The 20,008-nt window shown below is 45.1% G+C and overlaps 1 protein-coding gene across 3 annotated transcripts in view; it reads left to right on the forward strand.

Moving 5' to 3' along the window:
- Positions 1-18,556, forward strand: part of IMMP2L (inner mitochondrial membrane peptidase subunit 2) — a 258,807-nt gene extending 240,251 nt beyond the window's left edge. For all 3 annotated transcript variants that reach the window (XM_032954088.2, XM_032954089.2, XM_032954087.2), the window contains 2 exons: positions 15,878-16,109; positions 16,912-18,556. In XM_032954088.2, coding sequence (XP_032809979.1) covers positions 15,878-16,075 — 198 coding nt within the window. In that variant the 3' untranslated portion in view covers positions 16,076-16,109; positions 16,912-18,556. The remainder of the gene's footprint in view (positions 1-15,877; positions 16,110-16,911) is intronic.
- Positions 18,557-20,008: the final 1,452 nt, after the last annotated feature.

Genomic DNA, 20,008 nt, shown 5'->3' on the forward strand with positions numbered 1-20,008 from the left:
ATTCTTCACCACGATCGGCACCTCATATTTCACAGCGACAGTATTGGCACAACTCCAGTTGAGCCCGAGGCCTCGTTTTAAGCACTTAACCCGAGCTCTTGCCCAAATTCAGGGATTCAGTTTAGTTCTCACATGGTAACGGTGAGCATGGATTACCTAGGGAGGGTCGTATTTTAGCGTGTTGACCCCATAATGGATTGAGCATTTTGCACGACGACCAACACAACTTGAGGATTCCAGAACTTGCCGGAAATGCACGACTGTAAGTTGTGCAAATTGCATGTTAAGTGTCAAAGTTATACAAGGAAGTCTGCAATTCGTTTGCCCAAATAGATATTGGGCAGTGCTTTTCTCTATTGCTGTCAGTTGTGTGACTTTCTCATTCCTATGGTGGGGGACAGGCTTCTTGTTTTCTAACTGGATGAGAATAATTTGTGAATCGTTATTCTGTATGTATGTTTAACTTATTTTTGCACCATACGCAGGGAAATTATAAACACACTCATACGTCCATGGTGGCCCAGTGACAGTGGTGAAAATTCCATACTCCAATATCCCTCCGTAGGACAGTAACTACCGGCTGTCAACAAATTTGTACATGTTTTATCAACCTGATAGCGTTGATGGGCTGAGCTGACCCCTGACTGAAATTTGAACTCGCAACCTTCCAGTAATGAGTCGGGTGCTCTACCACTGTACTGCATAGTTGGGTTTCGAGATATATAAATTGCAGACCTACAACCATTAAATTATTCGCTGGCTTGTGCCACATCTATAGCACTGGGTCCTGCAGTTAGAGCCCATTGAAATTGAGTTTTATATATACACACACACACAGCACTGACAGCAATGATATCTCTCTGCGGGAGAAACTAAATAGGGCGGCACATTACGCGGTGGTGAGGGCTTTAATAATAATCGTGAGCACTGGAGCATGGTGGCAGCCGCATGTCTGCCGAGCATCCTCGGCGAGAGATGAGTTCCACGCATCAACGGTGGCCAGCCTCCGGAGGCATCGCTCCGGTTTGAGACGGGACGCGTCCGCGAGTTCCGCTCCGTGTTCCTTTTGGCATGGAGCTTTGCCTGTTGCCTGCCGAGCGCTGCCAGCTTGCTGGCAAGGCTGATGAATTGGGCTGTCACTGGCTTGGCGTGCGAGCGGTCGGGTCGACCGTCTGCATTGCGATGGCGCGGGCGCCTTCGACTGCTGTGGGCCGCGCCGCGCGGCAGTGAGAGTGGGACGCTCGCCCTCCTGCTACCAACCCCCGTGCCCCACTCTCGTTCCATTCCCTCCCGCAGGGGCGTCTGCTGACGTTCGTCCCCGCTTACACCACAGACGGGGGATGTGCCCGCCCGCTCACGCAGAAATGCAAACATTGCTCTAATATAAATTACGCGGCTATCGGCTCACCGGGGCGTCGGCGGCTGTTTTTTTTGTTTGTTTGTTTGTTTGTTTTCGCCGGCTTATCTTTTGATGACATTGGTCGCGGGTATTGCATGCCTTTTAATGCAGTGCAGTGGGAGCAAAGGTTGCTGGATCACGTAGATTTGTGAAGCGTCCACATCCACTCGGCTGCGGACGTATTAAACGCATGCGATATGTTAATGCTACCACCCTGACTGCGCATGCGCAATATTTAATAAATCCCAAAGCATTTGACGAGGGTAGTTTACTTTTAATAAGTTGCGTTATTGCTGCTGCATAAAGTGTTCTGAGCAGAAAAAAAGGTAAATCAGCAGGCAGCTGTGGTGGTAAGCCAGGCCAACTACGTTTTGTCCCATTGTCCTTTTTGAAGATCTATTTCCTACCCTCGCGCTCTGTTTATCCGATCTTTAGGACTGATAAAAATATTTGTTTTGCGTCGAGGTATACTGTCAGATTTTTGTTACATTTTGTCAGGTAAAACATTTGAACAAATGCAACGTTGTTTTGTTAGAATGCAAAGCTGCTTCTAAGGATTATATTTTTGCTCCATGCAATGCCTGGTCGCTTATGTTTAGGATAGTCGAACAATTAACGTTTTAGGCTATTCGGCTTCTCAAACGTTTTGACCGCCAGGCAGCTGCATAATTCCGAACGTGTCGGCAGGTAAAACGTAAAATGTAATTTTTTGCAACGCTACATCCAGTTGCGGTGGCACAGACCTGTAATGTGTGGGGTTTTCCCTTCATACTTCGATTTCCTTTTGCGTGTAAATATAAAAAATGGGACAAACCTTTGGATGAAGGACCCACTTGAAAAAAAGAGTTGTCATATCCAGCAAACACTTTCCCTGTCGCTGAATATGACATTTTCCTGGATAAAAAAGAAAGGGCTGTTTTTTGTGTCTTCGTATTTTTTCCATCAACTATAGCCAATGGATAGTCGAAGCCGCTCACACCATGTTTACTTTAGTTCCCGCTTAAATTGGCTGGTTACAGCTGTGATAATTAAACTCCTTTAGTTAATTCATCGCAGGAGCCTCTTTTGTTTTGCAGGGCATATGCACCGTGTTTACTCCACCTCTGTGTGGATTAAGAAAAGCCTATTGATGCAATTTCATAAATGATGTGGCCATCACCTTCCCGGGGACATCCTCCTGCACGGGGTGGTGTACACTGGCAGTCGCACGGCTTCGTTGGTACTAAATTGTCAAGCAATTCCCGTGGTGTCATGGTGAGCAGCGTGCTGGACTTGTAATGCAAAGGTTGTCTGTCTCATTGCATCTCCAGCTGTGGCAGTTGAATCAATGGGGGCACGTTTCTCAAGCGAGTGCATTCATTCATGACTAAAATTCCACGGGAATAGGATGCCGGCTGCTAGGTATACTCACAACCCAATTTCAAACTCACGGACTCCATTCGATTCTCACTCGTTGTCAACGCCAGTGACAAATATCTGAACTAGTCATCGGCCACCCCTAGGTCGACTCAGCCTTAAATGAGCACTTGGTGTGTTGTGTAAACATCAGCGCTGGGAGACATAGGCGACCGGGCGTGGTGCTGGCCACCCACCCCCTCGTCTGCCACAGTGCATTCTAACAAAACAATGAACCTTATTCTGCTCATGCCATGATGCTGATGAAAAACCAGAACCAGAACTAATTCAGAAAAAAAGAGCCGAAAAAAAGTTTAAGAGAAAATAGTAAAAAGCAAACATGTGTATTCCTCGAATTGCTCAAGCAGCATTAATAGTATTTGTCTTACCATTTTAATTGTTGTTGTAAATTTCAGGGGCCATACGTGTGTGTGCTGTCCCTACTCGTACACAATACTGCATCCTCCTTGATTGTTCATGGTTGGGTATGGCTTGTCAGCCCTTATGAGGAGCCATGTAACACTGGGCTTTCGCTTTTGGTTCATGTACGTATGTTGAACTTCTTTCACACCGTGCATAGCCAACCGTGCTAATCGGAGGTGCTAATCGGTTCATGTATGGGAATTGGTACACTGATGATTGTCAATTCCTCACCACCATCAGCAATAACACTGCCTTTTAACTTTCGGCTGGATAGTATAAGGCAAAGTTAATGACAGTGATGGTGAGATTCATATTACTCCGCGCTTGTACACAGCTTTTGTAATCGATCGGTAGAAGTTTTTGCTGATAGCCAGGAAGATATTTTGCTTTACTCCATAATCTCCAAATCCGATAGCACACCACACACCAATTGCTCCACCAATATTTTTTTTCTCTCCTTATCAACCTATTTTCATAGTGACAGAGCAAGCTGGGGGAGAGGGGGAAGGATCTTGGAATGTCAGCTCCCACGCCTCTAATAACAAGACGGCTGCATTTAGTTTTGGACCACTGGGACCGATTCGCCATCTCCCCCTTGTCCTTTTCTAAAAGTCGTGAACTTGGACTCCTTTTCAGTGCAGTGGCGATGGATAATTGTCACCAACAGGCAGCCCAGGAGGGCAGACCATTTTAAACCCCACTAAGCCAGCGGGCAGGTAGCAAGAGCCACAATTGCACACTTAATTGGTTTCCTTTTTCATATATACTTTTTTCCTCTGCACCCTGCAATGCCTGTTTCTCTGGGAGATAATTCCCACTGGAGCACAGCTGTCAGGAGAGTGGTGTCACACTGCGCCGCCCATCATTTTATTAAAGTAGGCATTTTAAAATGTCACCGTGTGTTTAGGGTCGATGGTATAATCTTTCCGTTACCACATCTTGGTATAAACTGTGCGCACACATATATAATGCATGCGTTTTTCTAACAACGAATTCAGGCTAAAGTGAAAAATATTGGCTTTACAATCTCTGTCATGGGAAAACCCCACAATGCGGGCTGACAGAATTGCCACCAATATCAGCGCCAGAAGTGTAACATTTCAAAATATGAGTGCAAACAAATTAAGGAGGGTTTTACGATAGTCCCATCTTTATCAAAGTTTATCCTGTTTATTCTAGGGCTGAACGATTTGGGGAAAATATCTCATTGCGATATTTCTGACAGATATTGCAATTGCGATTTGATTTGCGATTACATTTTTGGTTAAGCTTCAGTTTAATATTCACTGTGTAATAGGTTTAAAACATGTGATGGAGCATGACCACGTGACACCATCAAAATATGAACTGCTCTATATATTCTAATGCAAGGATGAGAACTTAAAATATATGAATTGCTTCCAACATGTATTTATTAAAATGTTTTAATTGAAATAGAACAGTCAAACATAGAACGATTGTTAAGTTAAATAAATACAGTTATAATAATACAAATAATGAAACAATTCCAATATGAAAGTAAAAGGACTTTTCAAATCGCAAAAAATCACAGCCTTTGCGATTTGCTAATCGCATTGGTTCAAATTGCTATTTCTATTTGAAATCGATTAATCGTTCAGCCCTCGATTACTCTCTCACTGTCTCCTCCCATGCCAGTTTCTTTTGTGCTAAAGGCAATGTGCTTTTACTGACATATATGATACCATGTTACACATTTATCTTTTATCAAATTTAGGGTGATTGTGTAAAGCAATACCCCGATTTTACGTCTGTACCTGATTCGCGTTTCATCAACCCTCCTCTCGCGTCGCTGACAGCGTCGTCTGTCCTTCCTCATATCTGTCACCTCTCAGCCTTCGCCTCCATCTAACTGCCCTGTACACGAACTATTTTTCGTCACGCATCAAGAAATGTACTGGACTGGAGAGTACAATACAATCAATATTCTTGGGTCTTTCGGTAAAGTCACGTAGAGAGGTTCAGAGAAAATAACAAAAGTAACAATTTTCTTTGAACCTATCCACGTGACTTTACCGAAAGACCCAAGAATATGAATTCCTGTAGTCACGAAAAAGCTTTAAGTCAATAATTTACAATACAATATATTATTTATGTACACAGTATGTTGGTGATTTTTTTCGTAATAGTGTACTGTGTCTTATTGTACCATGTATAATTTGTGTAAATTTTTACTGCTACACACCAGTTGTGGGTACTTCTAGGATGAATATGCGCGCATAAACACGTAGCGTCCCCGTACCCTCCGTTGTCTTTGTTTAGCTCTCGTGGCGTGCAGACTTTGTTTGCTTTGATTAACGTCGTCGTTTCAATATTTTCGCAACATTCAGGAATGCATCCCTGACGTAAACCGGGGTCTTACTGCAAATGAGTACCCCTGCTTGAACGTTTCTGGGTTACATTCTAGTTCAGCCACCTTGTGTCGCGAGTCGTTCAGAATCGGAATCTTTATTTAGACTGGAGTTGATATCAGCCTGGTCACCCGATGGCTACAAATGTAGCGATCACTTTAAACTTACTTAATTTGGTGAAATTATAGTTCTGAGAACTCGATCGATATTGGTGACTACCGATTGGGGAATATTTCCCCATCGCAGGATGTGTGGGGAACTGCCACCTCTGGTGTTTGGATAAAAAAACATTTTTTTGTATGGTTCTCAGAAGTTATATCTACTTTTACAGGCTGTTCTCGTGCAAAATAAACGAATTTACAGAGTGTCATATTCTAGTGCCCTATCCTATCAATGTGATGATCAGAATGTTACAGAAGATAACGAAGTTCATTGCAATTCTTTGTCGGGTTGAGATCAGTAATGCAGAGCTCTGTTCTCCTGTTTGTCTGTCCATCTGTAATTGTCTGTCTGTCGCATGGGGTCATAAAACTCGCATGACGATGACCCAATGTGAATACAATTTTAGTGAAAAGTTATGATGCTATTAGGGATTTACTTGATAAAACACCAGTCAAATTGATTTAAGAGTTGGCCAAAAACTTAGAGCTAAAAGTTCACTGAAATGTTTAAGCCTTTTCGGCCATGGTGATTACATCACATGCCACGTGCATGCTTGCCTCCACATGACGTCATCACACATCACGTGCACCGTGATGTCATGTCGTTTTGCTACTCGAAAGGCAACATCGTGAATTAAATGCTTTCCCTCACGTCGCAAAGTCCTTCAGAAACCATGCATATGCATGGTTGTTTTTTTTATCCTAACATTACAACACGATTCCCATTGTAGCACAGTTGAGAGAGAGATTTTCATTTCATGTTTTAACAGTACTTTTGTCAAACTACTGCAGGATGAAAAGCCTCCAGATACCATTGTTTGATGCTGCTAAAGAGAGGACTCGAGACCAGTTCAGACATCACTTGCCATGGATGTTAGCCATGGCTGTCGAATTGAACTTGGGACGTTTTGTGCGTAGCACAGTGCTCTAACCACCTGGTCATTGCCTTACTCCTTTTGAGATGTAATTATTGATGAAACCCAAAAAGAAAAACGAAATAACACATTTCTTAAAAAATACATTGGATGTTAATGGTAAAAAATGTCATGCTTGGGAATTCACACAGTGCTCTGATATATATATTACCATTTGAACTGTTTTCATTAGGAAACGTCATTACTAACTGCTCCAACCTGCCAGAGACCCAAGATAGCAGTCATATTGCTGGTTGACAGTCAAATGGCTCTCCCCTGTCCGGTCATAGATGTGCTTGTTCAGCTTATTACATTGATTTTCTTTGACTGAATCTCAATATCATCATTGGGAATGGCCTGCTTGGGTTGGGGAAATGCCAAGTGGCAGGCGGACTTTATTGACATGTTTGCCAAACGCAAATTTCACCCTGTAATACTTTTCTGGCCAGAATGTTTTCAGCGTCGCTGCTGAAAGTAGCCGGCACGTGTTGTGTTAATAAATAATACAACAATGTAAATATTAATGTAGACAGTTAATCATGAATTATGTTGTTGTTAGTATTACACTTAGAAAGAAAAGCCTCAAATTAGGCTTAGTGTCATAATTATTACATTTCAGGTGATTCATGCATGGGATGTTATTCAATTCCTAAATTCGTCTTGATTTGAAGCTTTCGTGACTGAAGGAATTACTCTTTGGTTCTTTCGGTAAAGTCAGGTAGAAAGAAAATAGAATAAATAATAGAATATGACGTTTTGATTGCAACACAAGCAACCATCATCAGGTGAGAACTGTATGTAAATGCAAGCTCGGAAAGAGACACATACACAGAACGAGAGACAAACACAGACACGGAGAGAGAGACATACACAGAGAGAGAGACACATAGAGGACAGACACATAGAGAGACACACAAAGAGACACACAGAGAAACAACGCCTCTGTGACGAGGTATTACAGTGAGGGAAAAAAGTATTTGATCCCCTGCTGATTTTGTACGTTTGCCCACTGACAAGGGAATTATCAGTCTATAATTTTAATGGTAGGTTTATTTGAACAGTGAGAGACAGAATAACAACAAAAAAATCCAGAAAAACGCATGTCAAAAATGTTATAAATTGATTTGCATTTTAATGAGGGAAATAAGCATTTGACCCCTCTGCAAAACATGACTTAGTACTTGGTGGCAAAACCCTTGTTGGCAATCACAGAGGTCAGGCGTTTCTTGTAGTTGGCCACCAGGTTTGCACACATCTCAGGAGGGATTTTGTCCCACTCCTCTTTGCAGATCTTCTCCAAGTCATTAAGGTTTTGAGGCTGACGTTTGGCAACTCGAACCTTCAGCTCCCTCCACAGATTTTCGATGAGATTAAGGTCTGGAGACTATTAGGCCACTCCAGGACCTTAATGTGCCTCTTCTTGAGCCACTCCTTTGTTGCCTTGGCCGTGTGTTTTGGGTCATTGTCATGCTGGAATACCCATCCACGACCCATTTTCAATGCCCTGGCTGAGGGAAGGAGGTTCTCACCCAAGATTTGACGGTACATGTCCCCGTCCATCGTCCCTTTGATGCGGTGAAGTTGTCCTGTCCCCTTAGCAGAAAAACACCCCCAAAGCATAATGTTTCCACCTCCATGTTTGACGGTGGGGATGGTGTTCTTGGGGTCATAGGCAGAATTCCTCCTCCAAACACGGCGAGTTGAGTTGATGCCAAAGAGCTCCATTTTGGTCTCATCTGACCACAACACTTTCACCCAGTTGTCCTTTGAATCATTCAGATGTTCATTGGCAAACTTCAGACGGGCATGTATATGTGCTTTCTTGAGCCGGGGGACCTTGCGGGTGCTGCAGGATTTCAGTCCTTCACGGCGTAGTGTGTTACCAATTGTTTTCTTGGTGACTATGGTCCCAACTGCCTTGAGATCATTGACAAGATCCTCCCGTGTAGTTCTGGGCTGATTCCTCACCGTTCTCATGATCATTGCAACTCCACGAGGTGAGATCTTGCATGGACCCCCAGGCCGAGAGAGACTGACAGTTCTTTTGTGTTCTTCCATTTGCGAATAATCGCACCAACTGTTGTCACCTTCTCACCAAGCTGCTTGGAAATGGTATTGTAGCCCATTCCAGCCTTGTGTAGGTCTACAATCGCGTCCCTGACATCCTTGCAGAGCGCTTTGGTCTTGGCCATGGTGGAGAGGTTGGAATTTGATTGATTGATAGCTTCTGTGGACAGGTGTCTTTTATACAGGTAACAAGCTGAGATTAGGAGCACTCCCTTTAAGAGTGTGCTCCTAATCTCATCTCGTTACCTGTATAAAAGACACCTGGGAGCCAGAAATCTTTCTGATTGAGAGGGGGTCAAATACTTATTTCCCTCATTAAAATGCAAATCAATTTATAACATTTTTGACATGCGTTTTTCTGTATTTTCTTGTTGTTATTCTGTCTCTCACTGTTCAAATAAACCTACCATTAAAATTATAGACTGATCATTTCTTTGTCAGTGGGCCAACGTACAAACTCAGCAGGGGATCAAATACTTTTTTCCCTCACTGTATATAGATCCCAGAGGGGGAGGGAGCGGGTGGCTACAGTAACAGGAGAAGTCGGCAGCATGGAGGAGAGAGAGTGGGGGCAGAGAAATTAGCATGTCAATGAGAGACAAGGGGGGGATGGGATCTGCAGGAGGGGGCATGTAGAGACAAGGGGGGGACTTGATCTGTGGCAGGGGGAGATAAATTAGAAGTTTGAGAAATCAAATCTAGAAAACTTAGAAATATAATGCAATCCTAAATTAGTATTTTTGCATGCTTGGAGGAAACCAGAGTGCCTGGAGCAAACCCACACACACAGTGTGATAGTCATAAACCTACTTGCTGTCCTGCAAGCTTTCAGGTGGGTGTTTTCGCACACTGCATGATGTTTACACAATCATCAAAGCCCTGGGTTATGGCAAAAAAAATCCACTTATAAATGCTTTTCCAGTGGAAGTGGAAGATATGGATCTCTAAATAGACTTGTCAATTATAATGAGGGCCTACACCTCGCCCTCCTCCACCTATTAAACAAAGACCTTATGCCACATTCATGCATTGACTTCAAATTGCCTGTAACTCTAACTCAGGCCCCGAGCAGCGCTCATTGCAATGCTACTTGAATCAATAGTGTGCTATAGGACGCACTAAAGCCGTGTGGGTTTTAGTAGCTTATGGTGCTTGTTTTTAAGAAAAAAGTCGTTTTCTCTCTCGGTGGGAGACTTGATTTTTCCACTCGATACAATACTTCACTCGGAGTTGAACCGCTTGTGATTATTGGCTGCAGTCAATGCCACGGCGGTGCGGTGTCAGGTATTAATTTTATTTCTTTCTCGCATCGATTTCTATTTTTGTTTTATTTATTTCCGCTTCAGTCTACCGGGTAGGCATTTCCAGCGGTGACGTGAGCCACTTATATTAATGGCGCCTACAAAGACAACGACCCCCTGTATTGCCTTAATATGCTGTTAGGCAAGTGCTGTTAGCAAGGTCCTATGAAGGCCAGAACGGCACACAAGGGGGTGGGTGGCCAACACCACGCCCAACCACCTTTGTCTCCCCAGTGGCTATGTTTTTACGCATCGCACCAGGTACTCATTTGAGGCTGAATCAGCCCAAGGGAGGCCCAGGACTAGTTCCGATAATTGTCACTGATGTTGGCCATGAGTGGGAGTCGAACTTGGGTCACTAAGTTCGTAGCGCAGCGCGCTAACCGATACACTACCGGTCCACCTGCGCCAGTGGGGTCCAGCGCCTGGAAGCCACCATCTCGCAGAGGAGACGCGAGAGAGGCACACAGAGACACCAACGCGCAGCTGGGATAAACGCCGTCCGACACCCAACGCACCGCGTGTCTCATCTGCAGCAGTGTGCGGCTCTCGCATCGGCCTCCACGGCCACATGCAGCCGCACGAGAGCCAAAAGCGCTAACCCCCCCCCCGCCCCATCCACAAGAGGAGCAATCGTCACCATCGTTTTCGATGGACAGCCAAGTAAGGAGAGAGAGGATACGTACAAAAGTGAGACGTCGTAAACAGGAGCAAACAAAGGCACCCTCTTTGTTTCTCTCGTCTGTGGCTTGGCATTTGGCAGCACAGCTTGGTTCCATCACCGCTGGAGCCACATTTACTTGAACATTTTACTGGCCACGAGCCAAAGTCAAGATCTCTCTTGTGCTCCAGCAAGCCACGGTAAGGCCTCTGCTGGTGGCCCTGAGCAAATGGTGGAAATTTCACATTCACAGTGGGGGGGGGGGGAATAGTATCTCCTGAGGATAACTCTGTAGAAGGCTGTTGTCTTCCCACATATTGGTACTCATTGTCATAATCATCGCTTTGCCTTTATGAAATTCCCTGCATTGCAGTACATGCATGCATGTTTAAGCCTGCAGAGCATTCGGCGCATTGTAAATGGTCATCGGTGTGAAAAGCAATCATAGAGCAGTGTAAAGTGCTACACTTACGATGGTTCGATGACAGAGATGTCAGATAATTGATGCTGAATAGGCAATGCTTTAAAATGTGACAAATTACTCCCCATGGTTGATTCTTTAACAGGTGTTGGCAATGCATCGGACATAGGATTTTATAAAAAGACCCCATTACCTGAATCGCAATTTGGGAATAATAAATCCTGCAGTTGGGTTAGACGGCATTGTCAAAAAGAACAAAAGAGCAAATGGTAGAGCTTGTCCTTTTGTGTGAAGTCAAACGAAAGATAAATCCTGAAAACTGTGATGTTGATCCTTCTCAAGGTGACAGGTTCTTTATTGTGCGTTCCTATTTCAGTTTCTGTCATTTTAACCAGTCCGAGGCTGCCTAAGTGCGCCATCAGAATTCCATTCATAATTAAAGCACATTAAATTAATACATTTGCACTGACATGAGTGTGTCGAGTTGCGATTTAAAAATAAGTGGGATCTGACACTTGATCCTTGCAGCACTCACGCTTTTGTCCAATAAGATATATTTTATTAGTGCTCTATTTTACTACTTCTTACGACTGTTTTTTTCCCTTAAATTTTCGGGAATTTATTTTGTGTTCGGTTTTTCTTTTGCATCCCAGAATCTGCCTTGAAAAAGAGACTTGTGTCTCTGTGGCTCTCTTGCTGGCTATACATAAACTAACTTGACCTACAATGGATGAAAACGATCGATTAAAATGAATTGTTAGTCCTGATGCGTGCATGAAATGACGTGCAGCCATGCATTGATATGCATACAGTTGTCACTGACACGCTTCGGAGATAGCCATTAGGACACCATTCCCGTGCCCAGCACTCAGGGAACTTAGCTAATGCATACAATATTACATCTACATTAATTTTATATATAAATTTTGGCATAGGGGCTCACCTCCCCTCCATGTGACCTCCTCTCGGCCATCCTCAGGGCTAAAAAGTTCCCTACTCAGCACGACGTGAACTTGTTTATCAACTTAGTCAAATAATGGCCAGAGCCAGCGAGTACTTATTAAATCCATTTGATGAAATCGAGCACGTGTTGCGTAAACGCATTGGGAAGCTAACGATAGCGTTGTTTAAGGTCAGGGAGAATATCTTCACACTGCTTTTATTGATATTTGGCGGTACAGTGCTTGAGTAAAACAATGAATGAACGACCACGTAGAGAATGGCTTAGTGTACTTGCAGGCGTGCGGAGTGTGAATCGTGGCTTTAAAATAGCCATCTTCACGTGTTATGCTTCCACTGCCTCGGCCGCGATCCCAACGTGGCGGGGGGTTGTTAGTTGCAGTGCTTAGCCCCGCTAAAGTCCGAGACGAAAAGGGCATGGAGAGGGGAGTGATGGCGGCTGAAAAAAAGGCCACGGTCCACGGCGCAAATGAGGGCTTCTCGGTTCCGACGGGAACCAACGTGCATCATCAAGCAATCCGCCATTCTGGCGAATTGCTTGATGATGCTGGATGTATTTACCAGCGAAACGTCGTACTCAAACTGTAAATGTGGATTAACTCTTCAACACACCGGTGGGCTGAAGTAGTGAATTATTTGTCTTTTGTCAACGTGACACTTTTTTTGCTGATTGGCCGTGTCGGGTGGTGGAGGGTTACGACACATTTATAAATAAACGCGATCTAACCCAAAAACCTTTATTATGAATAATATTGGTCGCGAAAGCCTACGTGTTAACGTGGAAACATTCAGGGGCTCTCCTGCGACAGTGAAAGGGGGGCATGGGACGATCTGCATAGTGCTCCCCCTGCTGCGACGGCCGCGGGGGGTGTGAGGTTTTTGCAGTCCGAAAGTACGTGGGCGAGGACGTCTTGCAAACTAATGGGTACTCTTGATTTGAAGCTTTCGTGACTTGCAGGAATCCATACTCTTCGGTTCTTTCGGTAAAGTCACGTAGGTAGAAAAATAATAGATCACGACGTTTCGATCGCAACACAAGCAAATCGTCATCTGATGACGATTTGCTTGTGGTGCGATCCGATGACGATTGCTTGTGGTGCGATCCGATGACGATTGCTTGTGTTGCGATCGAAACGTCGCGATCTATTATTTTTCTACCCACGTGACTTTACCGAAAGAACCAAAGAGAATGGGTACTTCCGAGTGATTCGACAAGGATAGTCTGAATTGTGTGCCCCCACCACGCAGATCTCTGGGTGGACTCTTGGCCACCACTGTACCCGTTCCTTGTTGGGAGCTTTGGAAACAAGAGGTGTCAAGGCTCCCGGATATAGGAGCCATAATAAATGGCCCCAGGGGCCAGTGGTGGCCTTGGATTTTTGCAAGATTCGTTATGTTGTCAAAGAACTCAGAGGGGCTTCAGGAAAATCCTAGACCTCAGAGGGCTACATCGGCACCTCAAGGTACAGGAGGTTGATGAATGGAATCTCTGGCGCCAATTTCCAAGGCCATTTGCATAGGAAATGTGGTGGCATCAGTGGAAGGAAGTGGGACCACAGGTTCCTGAGATTCAGTGTTCTAGGAGACCACTGGGAATTCCAGGTCTCACTGCTTGGTCTATCGGCTTTCCCAAGCGTCTTCACAAATTTTTATCGTGGTAGTTGCTCACCTAAGGGCAGATCCAGAGAGTGCGCGTGAAAAGTCCGTCTCAAAAGTCCAGCCTGGTCCCATCACGGAGGCTCAGTCACCTTGGTGCCATACTCGACAAAACCCAGGGTTGGGTTTCCATGACAAAGGAGAGAATACGGCGCCACAAAAATCGCGGCAGCATTGCTGGCATCAGCAAAACGAGGTCAAACAAGGAGACAGAGGATTGGACTCAGCGTACTGCGGTGTACAGGTCGTGGTCGGGTTACCGAGCGGAGGCCTTGCAATCAGGTCTTGTCAGTGGCGGCCCTCAAGAGGAGGGGCTCGGTTGTTTCGGCGCTCCACGATGCCGTCGAGCGGAGCCCAATAGGCTCTAAAAATATATATTTCTAGGCTACTAAGGGCAATGAAGCAGGGTGTGGCCCGTGGAATCTGCACAAGGTGCTGGACGTATTATGCAGCCCCCCTCTTTGAACCGTTAACCACGTTCTCGGAGAGGCTGCTGATTGTTAAGACAGTCCTCCTGGTGGCCATCGCCTCCCTCAGCCAGAAGGGTTAGCGAGCTGCAGACCCTGGTGGCAGGTCCTCCGTTCCCTGTTATTTGCAAGGGAAATGGCGGTGTTGAGAACGTCATCCCGTTTCACGCCGAAGGTGCTGTCTGATTTTCACGGGAACCAGAAAACTTATTTCGCACCGTTCTTAGCCAACCGTGCTAATCGGAGGTGCGGTAGGTTCATGAAAAAATATAATAGTACAATGTGCATGTTGGGTCATTTCAGAAACACCCTTTTGTTAACTGCTGGTTGTTAGCTTTCTCTTTTGGTGAATCCTCCCCCAGTCAAGACAGTCTCCCTGGGTTGCGAAAGACCCGATTTACGGAAATCCGACCATACGGAAATGCTTCTATAAATCACGTTAAAAAAAATAGTTACGTACCCGTAACAGCACGGTGAGGTTGTGGATGAATACCGTGGAGCGAGGCGTAAGGCGGGCAGCCTTGAGCTTCACTTGGATTCAGGTAAATGGAATTCATCTTGATTTTGGGGGGGAAATTGTTCAGTTTCCGACACACGCAAAATTCGGGTTACGGATCGTTCTGAGGAACCGAACCCTTCCGTAACCCGGGGACTGTCTGTATATGAATTCGTGAAAATGTAACATATGCATTGGCTAAGTTCGCTGAGTGCTGGGCACTGGATTGGTGTTCTATTGTTTCTATCCGGAGCGTTTTGGTGACCACTTGTAAAAAAACAGACTTAACGTAAGTACTAAAATCTAGTTTTTTATATTCACATGTTTGTAATGCTATTGTATTGACTCTGTAGATTTGTTTCAGTTTAGGCTAAACACACCACAAGAGCAAAGAGAATCCGTTTCATTATCAAATCTTAACCCGGAATTATGATAATTTATTCAAACTTGGAATGGGTGAAACATCGCATTACACCTATCCCTAGATTCCTGTTGATCAATTGATTAACCTTCAATTAATTAACCTTCAGCAAGCTGGCTCCTCTCAATCCTTTCGATACCCAAGAATCGGTGTTGCCATCCCTGGCTTTCATGGCCAGTGGGAACTGGGATGCGCTGCTGGCCCAGAAATGTTTCAGGAACGTTGTTAGCTCCACATCCTAAGCTCCATGAGCCATGAGGCTTCATGGGCTCGGAATCTCCTCGGTAACCTTCCCTCACCCGTAACCTCACCCCGCCCCCAATCTTCTTGTCTTGTGCCTACACATGGAAGGAAATGTGAGAAACAGTTACGTTTGATTAAGTTTAACATTGGTGCACGTTATATTAGGCTATTTTACAAATTCTCTGCAATTTTAGTTTGTAATTTTTTACGCTTAGCACAGCAAGGAAGTTAAAACCCAGCAAATGGCACACTTTTCCTTTCTACATTGACCCCGTAACATCACATCTGTTTTTTTGGGCTCAGCCCGGCTCTTAAGTTCATACAACGGTGCAGTGAACGAGTCGAGGGGGGGGGGGGGGGGGGAGGGGGGGGGGGAGCAGGGCACTGGGATTTCCACAGGATCAAACGGCGGACGCGTACTCTTGGGGCCCAAGCTTGAGCTAGCACTGAGCCAGCTTTGGTTCACACTGGCCGTAGGAATCGGTGGCAATGAGGTCTCTCACGGTTTGCCGGCCTCCCGCAGGTGTCGGTGGGGCTGCTGCACGCTCGAGCCTCACACGTGGTGTGGCCGCCCAACCGCTGGCGACGCCTGCAGCGAGACGTGCCGCCCAACCGCGACCCCATCTACGTCTCGGCCGCCGGGAGCGACGACGAGGGCGACGAGGACGACGCGGAGGCGAAAGGGAAGGATGTCAAGCACTCGCGAGACAAGAGGCCCTGACAGGCGCCTTCCGGACCCCGGCCGGCACACACCGGTCAGTGAAATGCGTAACGGCGGGTTTGTGCTTTTTGTGGGTGTTTTCTCCTGTCACGCGTCGTGGGCTTTTCTCTTTTAATGTTTAACACTTAGATGCAGCGGTGGTATTAATGGTTAGCACACTGGGCTTGTAACCCAGAGGTCGTGTGTTCGGTCTCATGGTGCAGCAGTTGAGGCAATGGGCAGGTGTTTTACATTCCTCAATCAATGGTTAGCACACTGGGCTTGTAATCCAGAGGTCGTGTGTTTGGTCTCATGGTGCAGCAGTTGAGGCAATGGGCAGGTGTATTACATTCCTCAATCTGTGTCAAGCAAGCGGTTTAAATGGGCGCACCACATTTGATCGGCAGGTTGCGTCCTGTGCAGTCTCCAAAGATGTTTGGCCAGCGTTGAAAAAGTAGGCCGAATACCCTCTCGAGGGGCAATGCAGCTCCCTCTAGCGGAGGTCCTTCTGCCAACGGTGACGTGAGCAAGGAATTGCAGAGCTGCACCTTTACCTTCTTAAATAAACATTTACCAGGGGTGATAACATGCCTGGAATGCGGAAACCTGGGTTAGGGTTGGTGGATCATGCAGAGATGACAGCAGTGAGTAGAGTGGCAGGGTGTAGCTGGTAGAAAGTGGTACAGAACGGTGTATTTTTTACAAAAGTTTGAAGATGTCGAAGGGTTCTAGTATATTTCGAGTATGTTTGGAAAACTAACGTGTCTGGTAAAAAAAAAAAAACATTTGAGGGGTCAACACAAACTTTACATAGGACGCGTGTTTCAAACCTGCCGATGTATTTTATTCCCCTGCAGATCGGAGCTTCACGCAGACTTCATCACTACACGATCCACCAACCCTACCCCGGAGACACTGCAGCAAGAAGAGGTCTTCGTGAAGTCAACAAGAGCTCGATCAGCAAAACTCAACGTTTATTTTCCCACGGCGTTTAATGAACGGTCAGAATACAAACACTATGGCAACCTTGTTTAATCAACAGGTATCTTGCCTGGATTCAAACCCAGAATGTTATCACTACCAGCTCAGTGACCTGACAAGAACACCATGAGCCTCGTGAGGCACCCCCAGATGCCTCTTGAGAGCGACTGATTTGGAATCGCGGCGTGAGGTCCCCCAGGCCCTCCAGCCAGAGCCAAACCGAGGAGGACCTTCATCATCTCCAACTTCCGTACCTCACCGTACATTGCTCTCTTTAACCCCCCCCCCCCCCTCCCCAGAGTGATCTAGTTGTCAGAGGGAGCACTTTGAAGCAACCCCCATTAAGTGTACATCAAACTGTATTGGCCTAGTGTGCTGTTTGTTGCATTATTCAGCAATTCGCTCGAGAGCTTGGGCCGCTGCCATCCCCGTCCCTCCCATGCCCTCGCCGCTCTGATCCGCCACTCCTGCCCTAAGGCCTGCATTGGCAGGAATTATTTCTTAAGTTGAAATTTTCCACTCTCTGCATTGTGTAAGTCCGGGCTTGGGGGGTGCGACTCCCAGGTGCCTACATTTGAATGATTTTGACTTTGTTTTTTTTTTGCAGCCACATGTAAATGTTGACGTAATAAACTGAGCAAGAGACGTGTGTGTGTGTGTGTATATATCGCTGACTCGGTGAGCAAGGTTGAGAGTTTATATCATGGTCGAAGTGTCGATCCAGCTCATGCCTTTGGGATCGTTAAAATTAATACTACTTTGTTTGAAGTCAACAGTGATGGTGCTGTGGAGAGATTGGTTCCCACTTGGAATGTTTAATTGCTGCCACTGGCTCAAGGCCACCAAATGATACGATCGCCAAGCAACGCTCATTTGAACACACCGTGGTCCTACTGGAAATCCTTGAAAAAGAGCTTCATAGCTCATTGGATTTCTCCAGGATAAATAAAGATTCTGATTTTGGTCATATTTAATCTCCCTCATGAAATAGTACAATTTTCTCACTATCTTTCACAATGCTACTGTACGAAAGAAACAGGAAGAAAAACGCTGGGTCGGCAATTTCCAAATCTGCTTTGTTAATTGACTTCTGGGGTGGCTAATTTTCCATACAATTTAATTGCTGCATTCGTTAAACATGATTAGCAACCTTGGTGCAATAACTGTGGATTCAGTATTGTGATGGGCACTTAATATGTATCAAATTATCCTGACTACGACCCAGGAGAAAGTGACAGATCTCACGTTTTGCTGTAATCTCGTGCACCATGGTCTGTGGAGAGAATGTTACTGCGATAATTATCCCCATGATTCTTTTTCTCAAAACAGTGTGTCCATTAGATTGGTATGTTTGTTTTTTTTCCGCTGTTTTCCCTCTGGCTTTGTACTTGTCATCAGTGTGCAGCTCTCACGATGCTAATGATAGCTATTGCAGTCGTATCCCAATAGGATTCATACAGTTTCCGAATACAAAACTGATCTGTGTAAGGCAACGTGTAATAAATAACTAATAATAATCCAGCCCTTTGTCAATCTACTGTTATATGATGGCCTCCCCATTCTGTGTCATTCGCCGAGGTTGTTTCGCCATACTTCGCCACGGTGGTCATTGTGGGTTAGTGAAATCGTGCCCAGAACCGGTTCATGTATCACCGCTATTGATGTTACTTGTGGCCAGAAATCAAACTCGGGTTGCCAAGTTCTCAGCACAGTGCGTTAACCACCCTCCACCTCCCCAAAAGTAATTTCTGTAAAGGGTTCAATTAACGAATCACAGTGCAGAGGTTTCCAAGAGCATTGACAAAGCCACCGCACCTCGCCGTCACTGCTGCGATTGTGATAATCGTCACATGACTTCGAATATCTGATCTTAGTCTCAGCACCGCCATGTCTTTCTTGGTCTCAGACCTCTGGGTGCCCACTGCACTGTAACCTGCACGTCTTCCACCCTGCGCACGTGTAAAGGTAATATTCTTCCAGACCATATGGACAGCAGAATGGAGGAGAGGACCCCACATTTGTGCAGAAGCATTGACTGAAACATGGTAAGGTGTCACCAAATGACTGGCATTAATGTGATTGTGAGTGATGCCATGGAGGATGTTTTACACTTTATCAGCTTCATTCTGAACATCTCGCGGTGGTGAGATGTTAACTACCTCGCCTGGTATACAGGAGGTTGTGGGTTTCGATCCCGACCCTGACCCCTGCTTTTTTGGAGTTTGCATGTTCTCCCCGTGGTCGCGTGGATTTTTCTTTGGGTCCTCCGTTTTTCGCTCCAAATTTAGAAGCATGCCTTTAGAGTATTTGGCTGCTATAAATTACCACATGATAAGCCACTTCGTTGAGCTATTGTTTATGGCCAGGTCGCTTCTGAAAAAAGCCATATATAGCTCAGTGGGCCTTACCTGGTAAAATAAAAAATATAGTTATATAGTTTTAGTCACTGCAAAATAGATGGGTTGTTTTCATGTTTTATTGCGACTCAAACTGAACCGCAAAATAGATGTTACATGTGAAGGTGTTTATATGCATCATTGACTCATGCTTGTGTTTTTTACTTCTACATACATTATAATTCATTGAATATTTTCAGTTAACATGTATAAATAATTAATTTTCTTCATTAATAAGACACCAATTAGCCAGAGCTTGTCGGCAGATTATAGGTATCTTGAAACGAGACACATCCATATGCAATTTAGAATATCTAAAAAATCAAATATTTAGATTTGGTTCACACTGTGAAAATATGAAAATCCTATTACAGCCGAGTTAAGGATTTCAATTAGTCAAGGTTTTTTTTAGATTAGGTCTTTTGCCTCGTCAACACAAACTCCATTCTGCACTGGAGGCTTTGTGAGCCCTTGATCTTTCCGTCAGCACTGCTGACGCGTTTGGCTATTCCTGCAGGGACTTATGATTATACGATTCTGCAATGGACGATTGATATAGGAATTTTCATTCTTCTGT

The sequence above is a fragment of the Petromyzon marinus genome, chromosome 14 (genome assembly GCF_048934315.1).
Source record: "Petromyzon marinus isolate PM22_M1 ecotype Great Lakes invasive population chromosome 14, UKy_Petmar_22M1.pri1.0, whole genome shotgun sequence".
Lineage (NCBI taxonomy): Eukaryota > Metazoa > Chordata > Hyperoartia > Petromyzontiformes > Petromyzontidae > Petromyzon > Petromyzon marinus.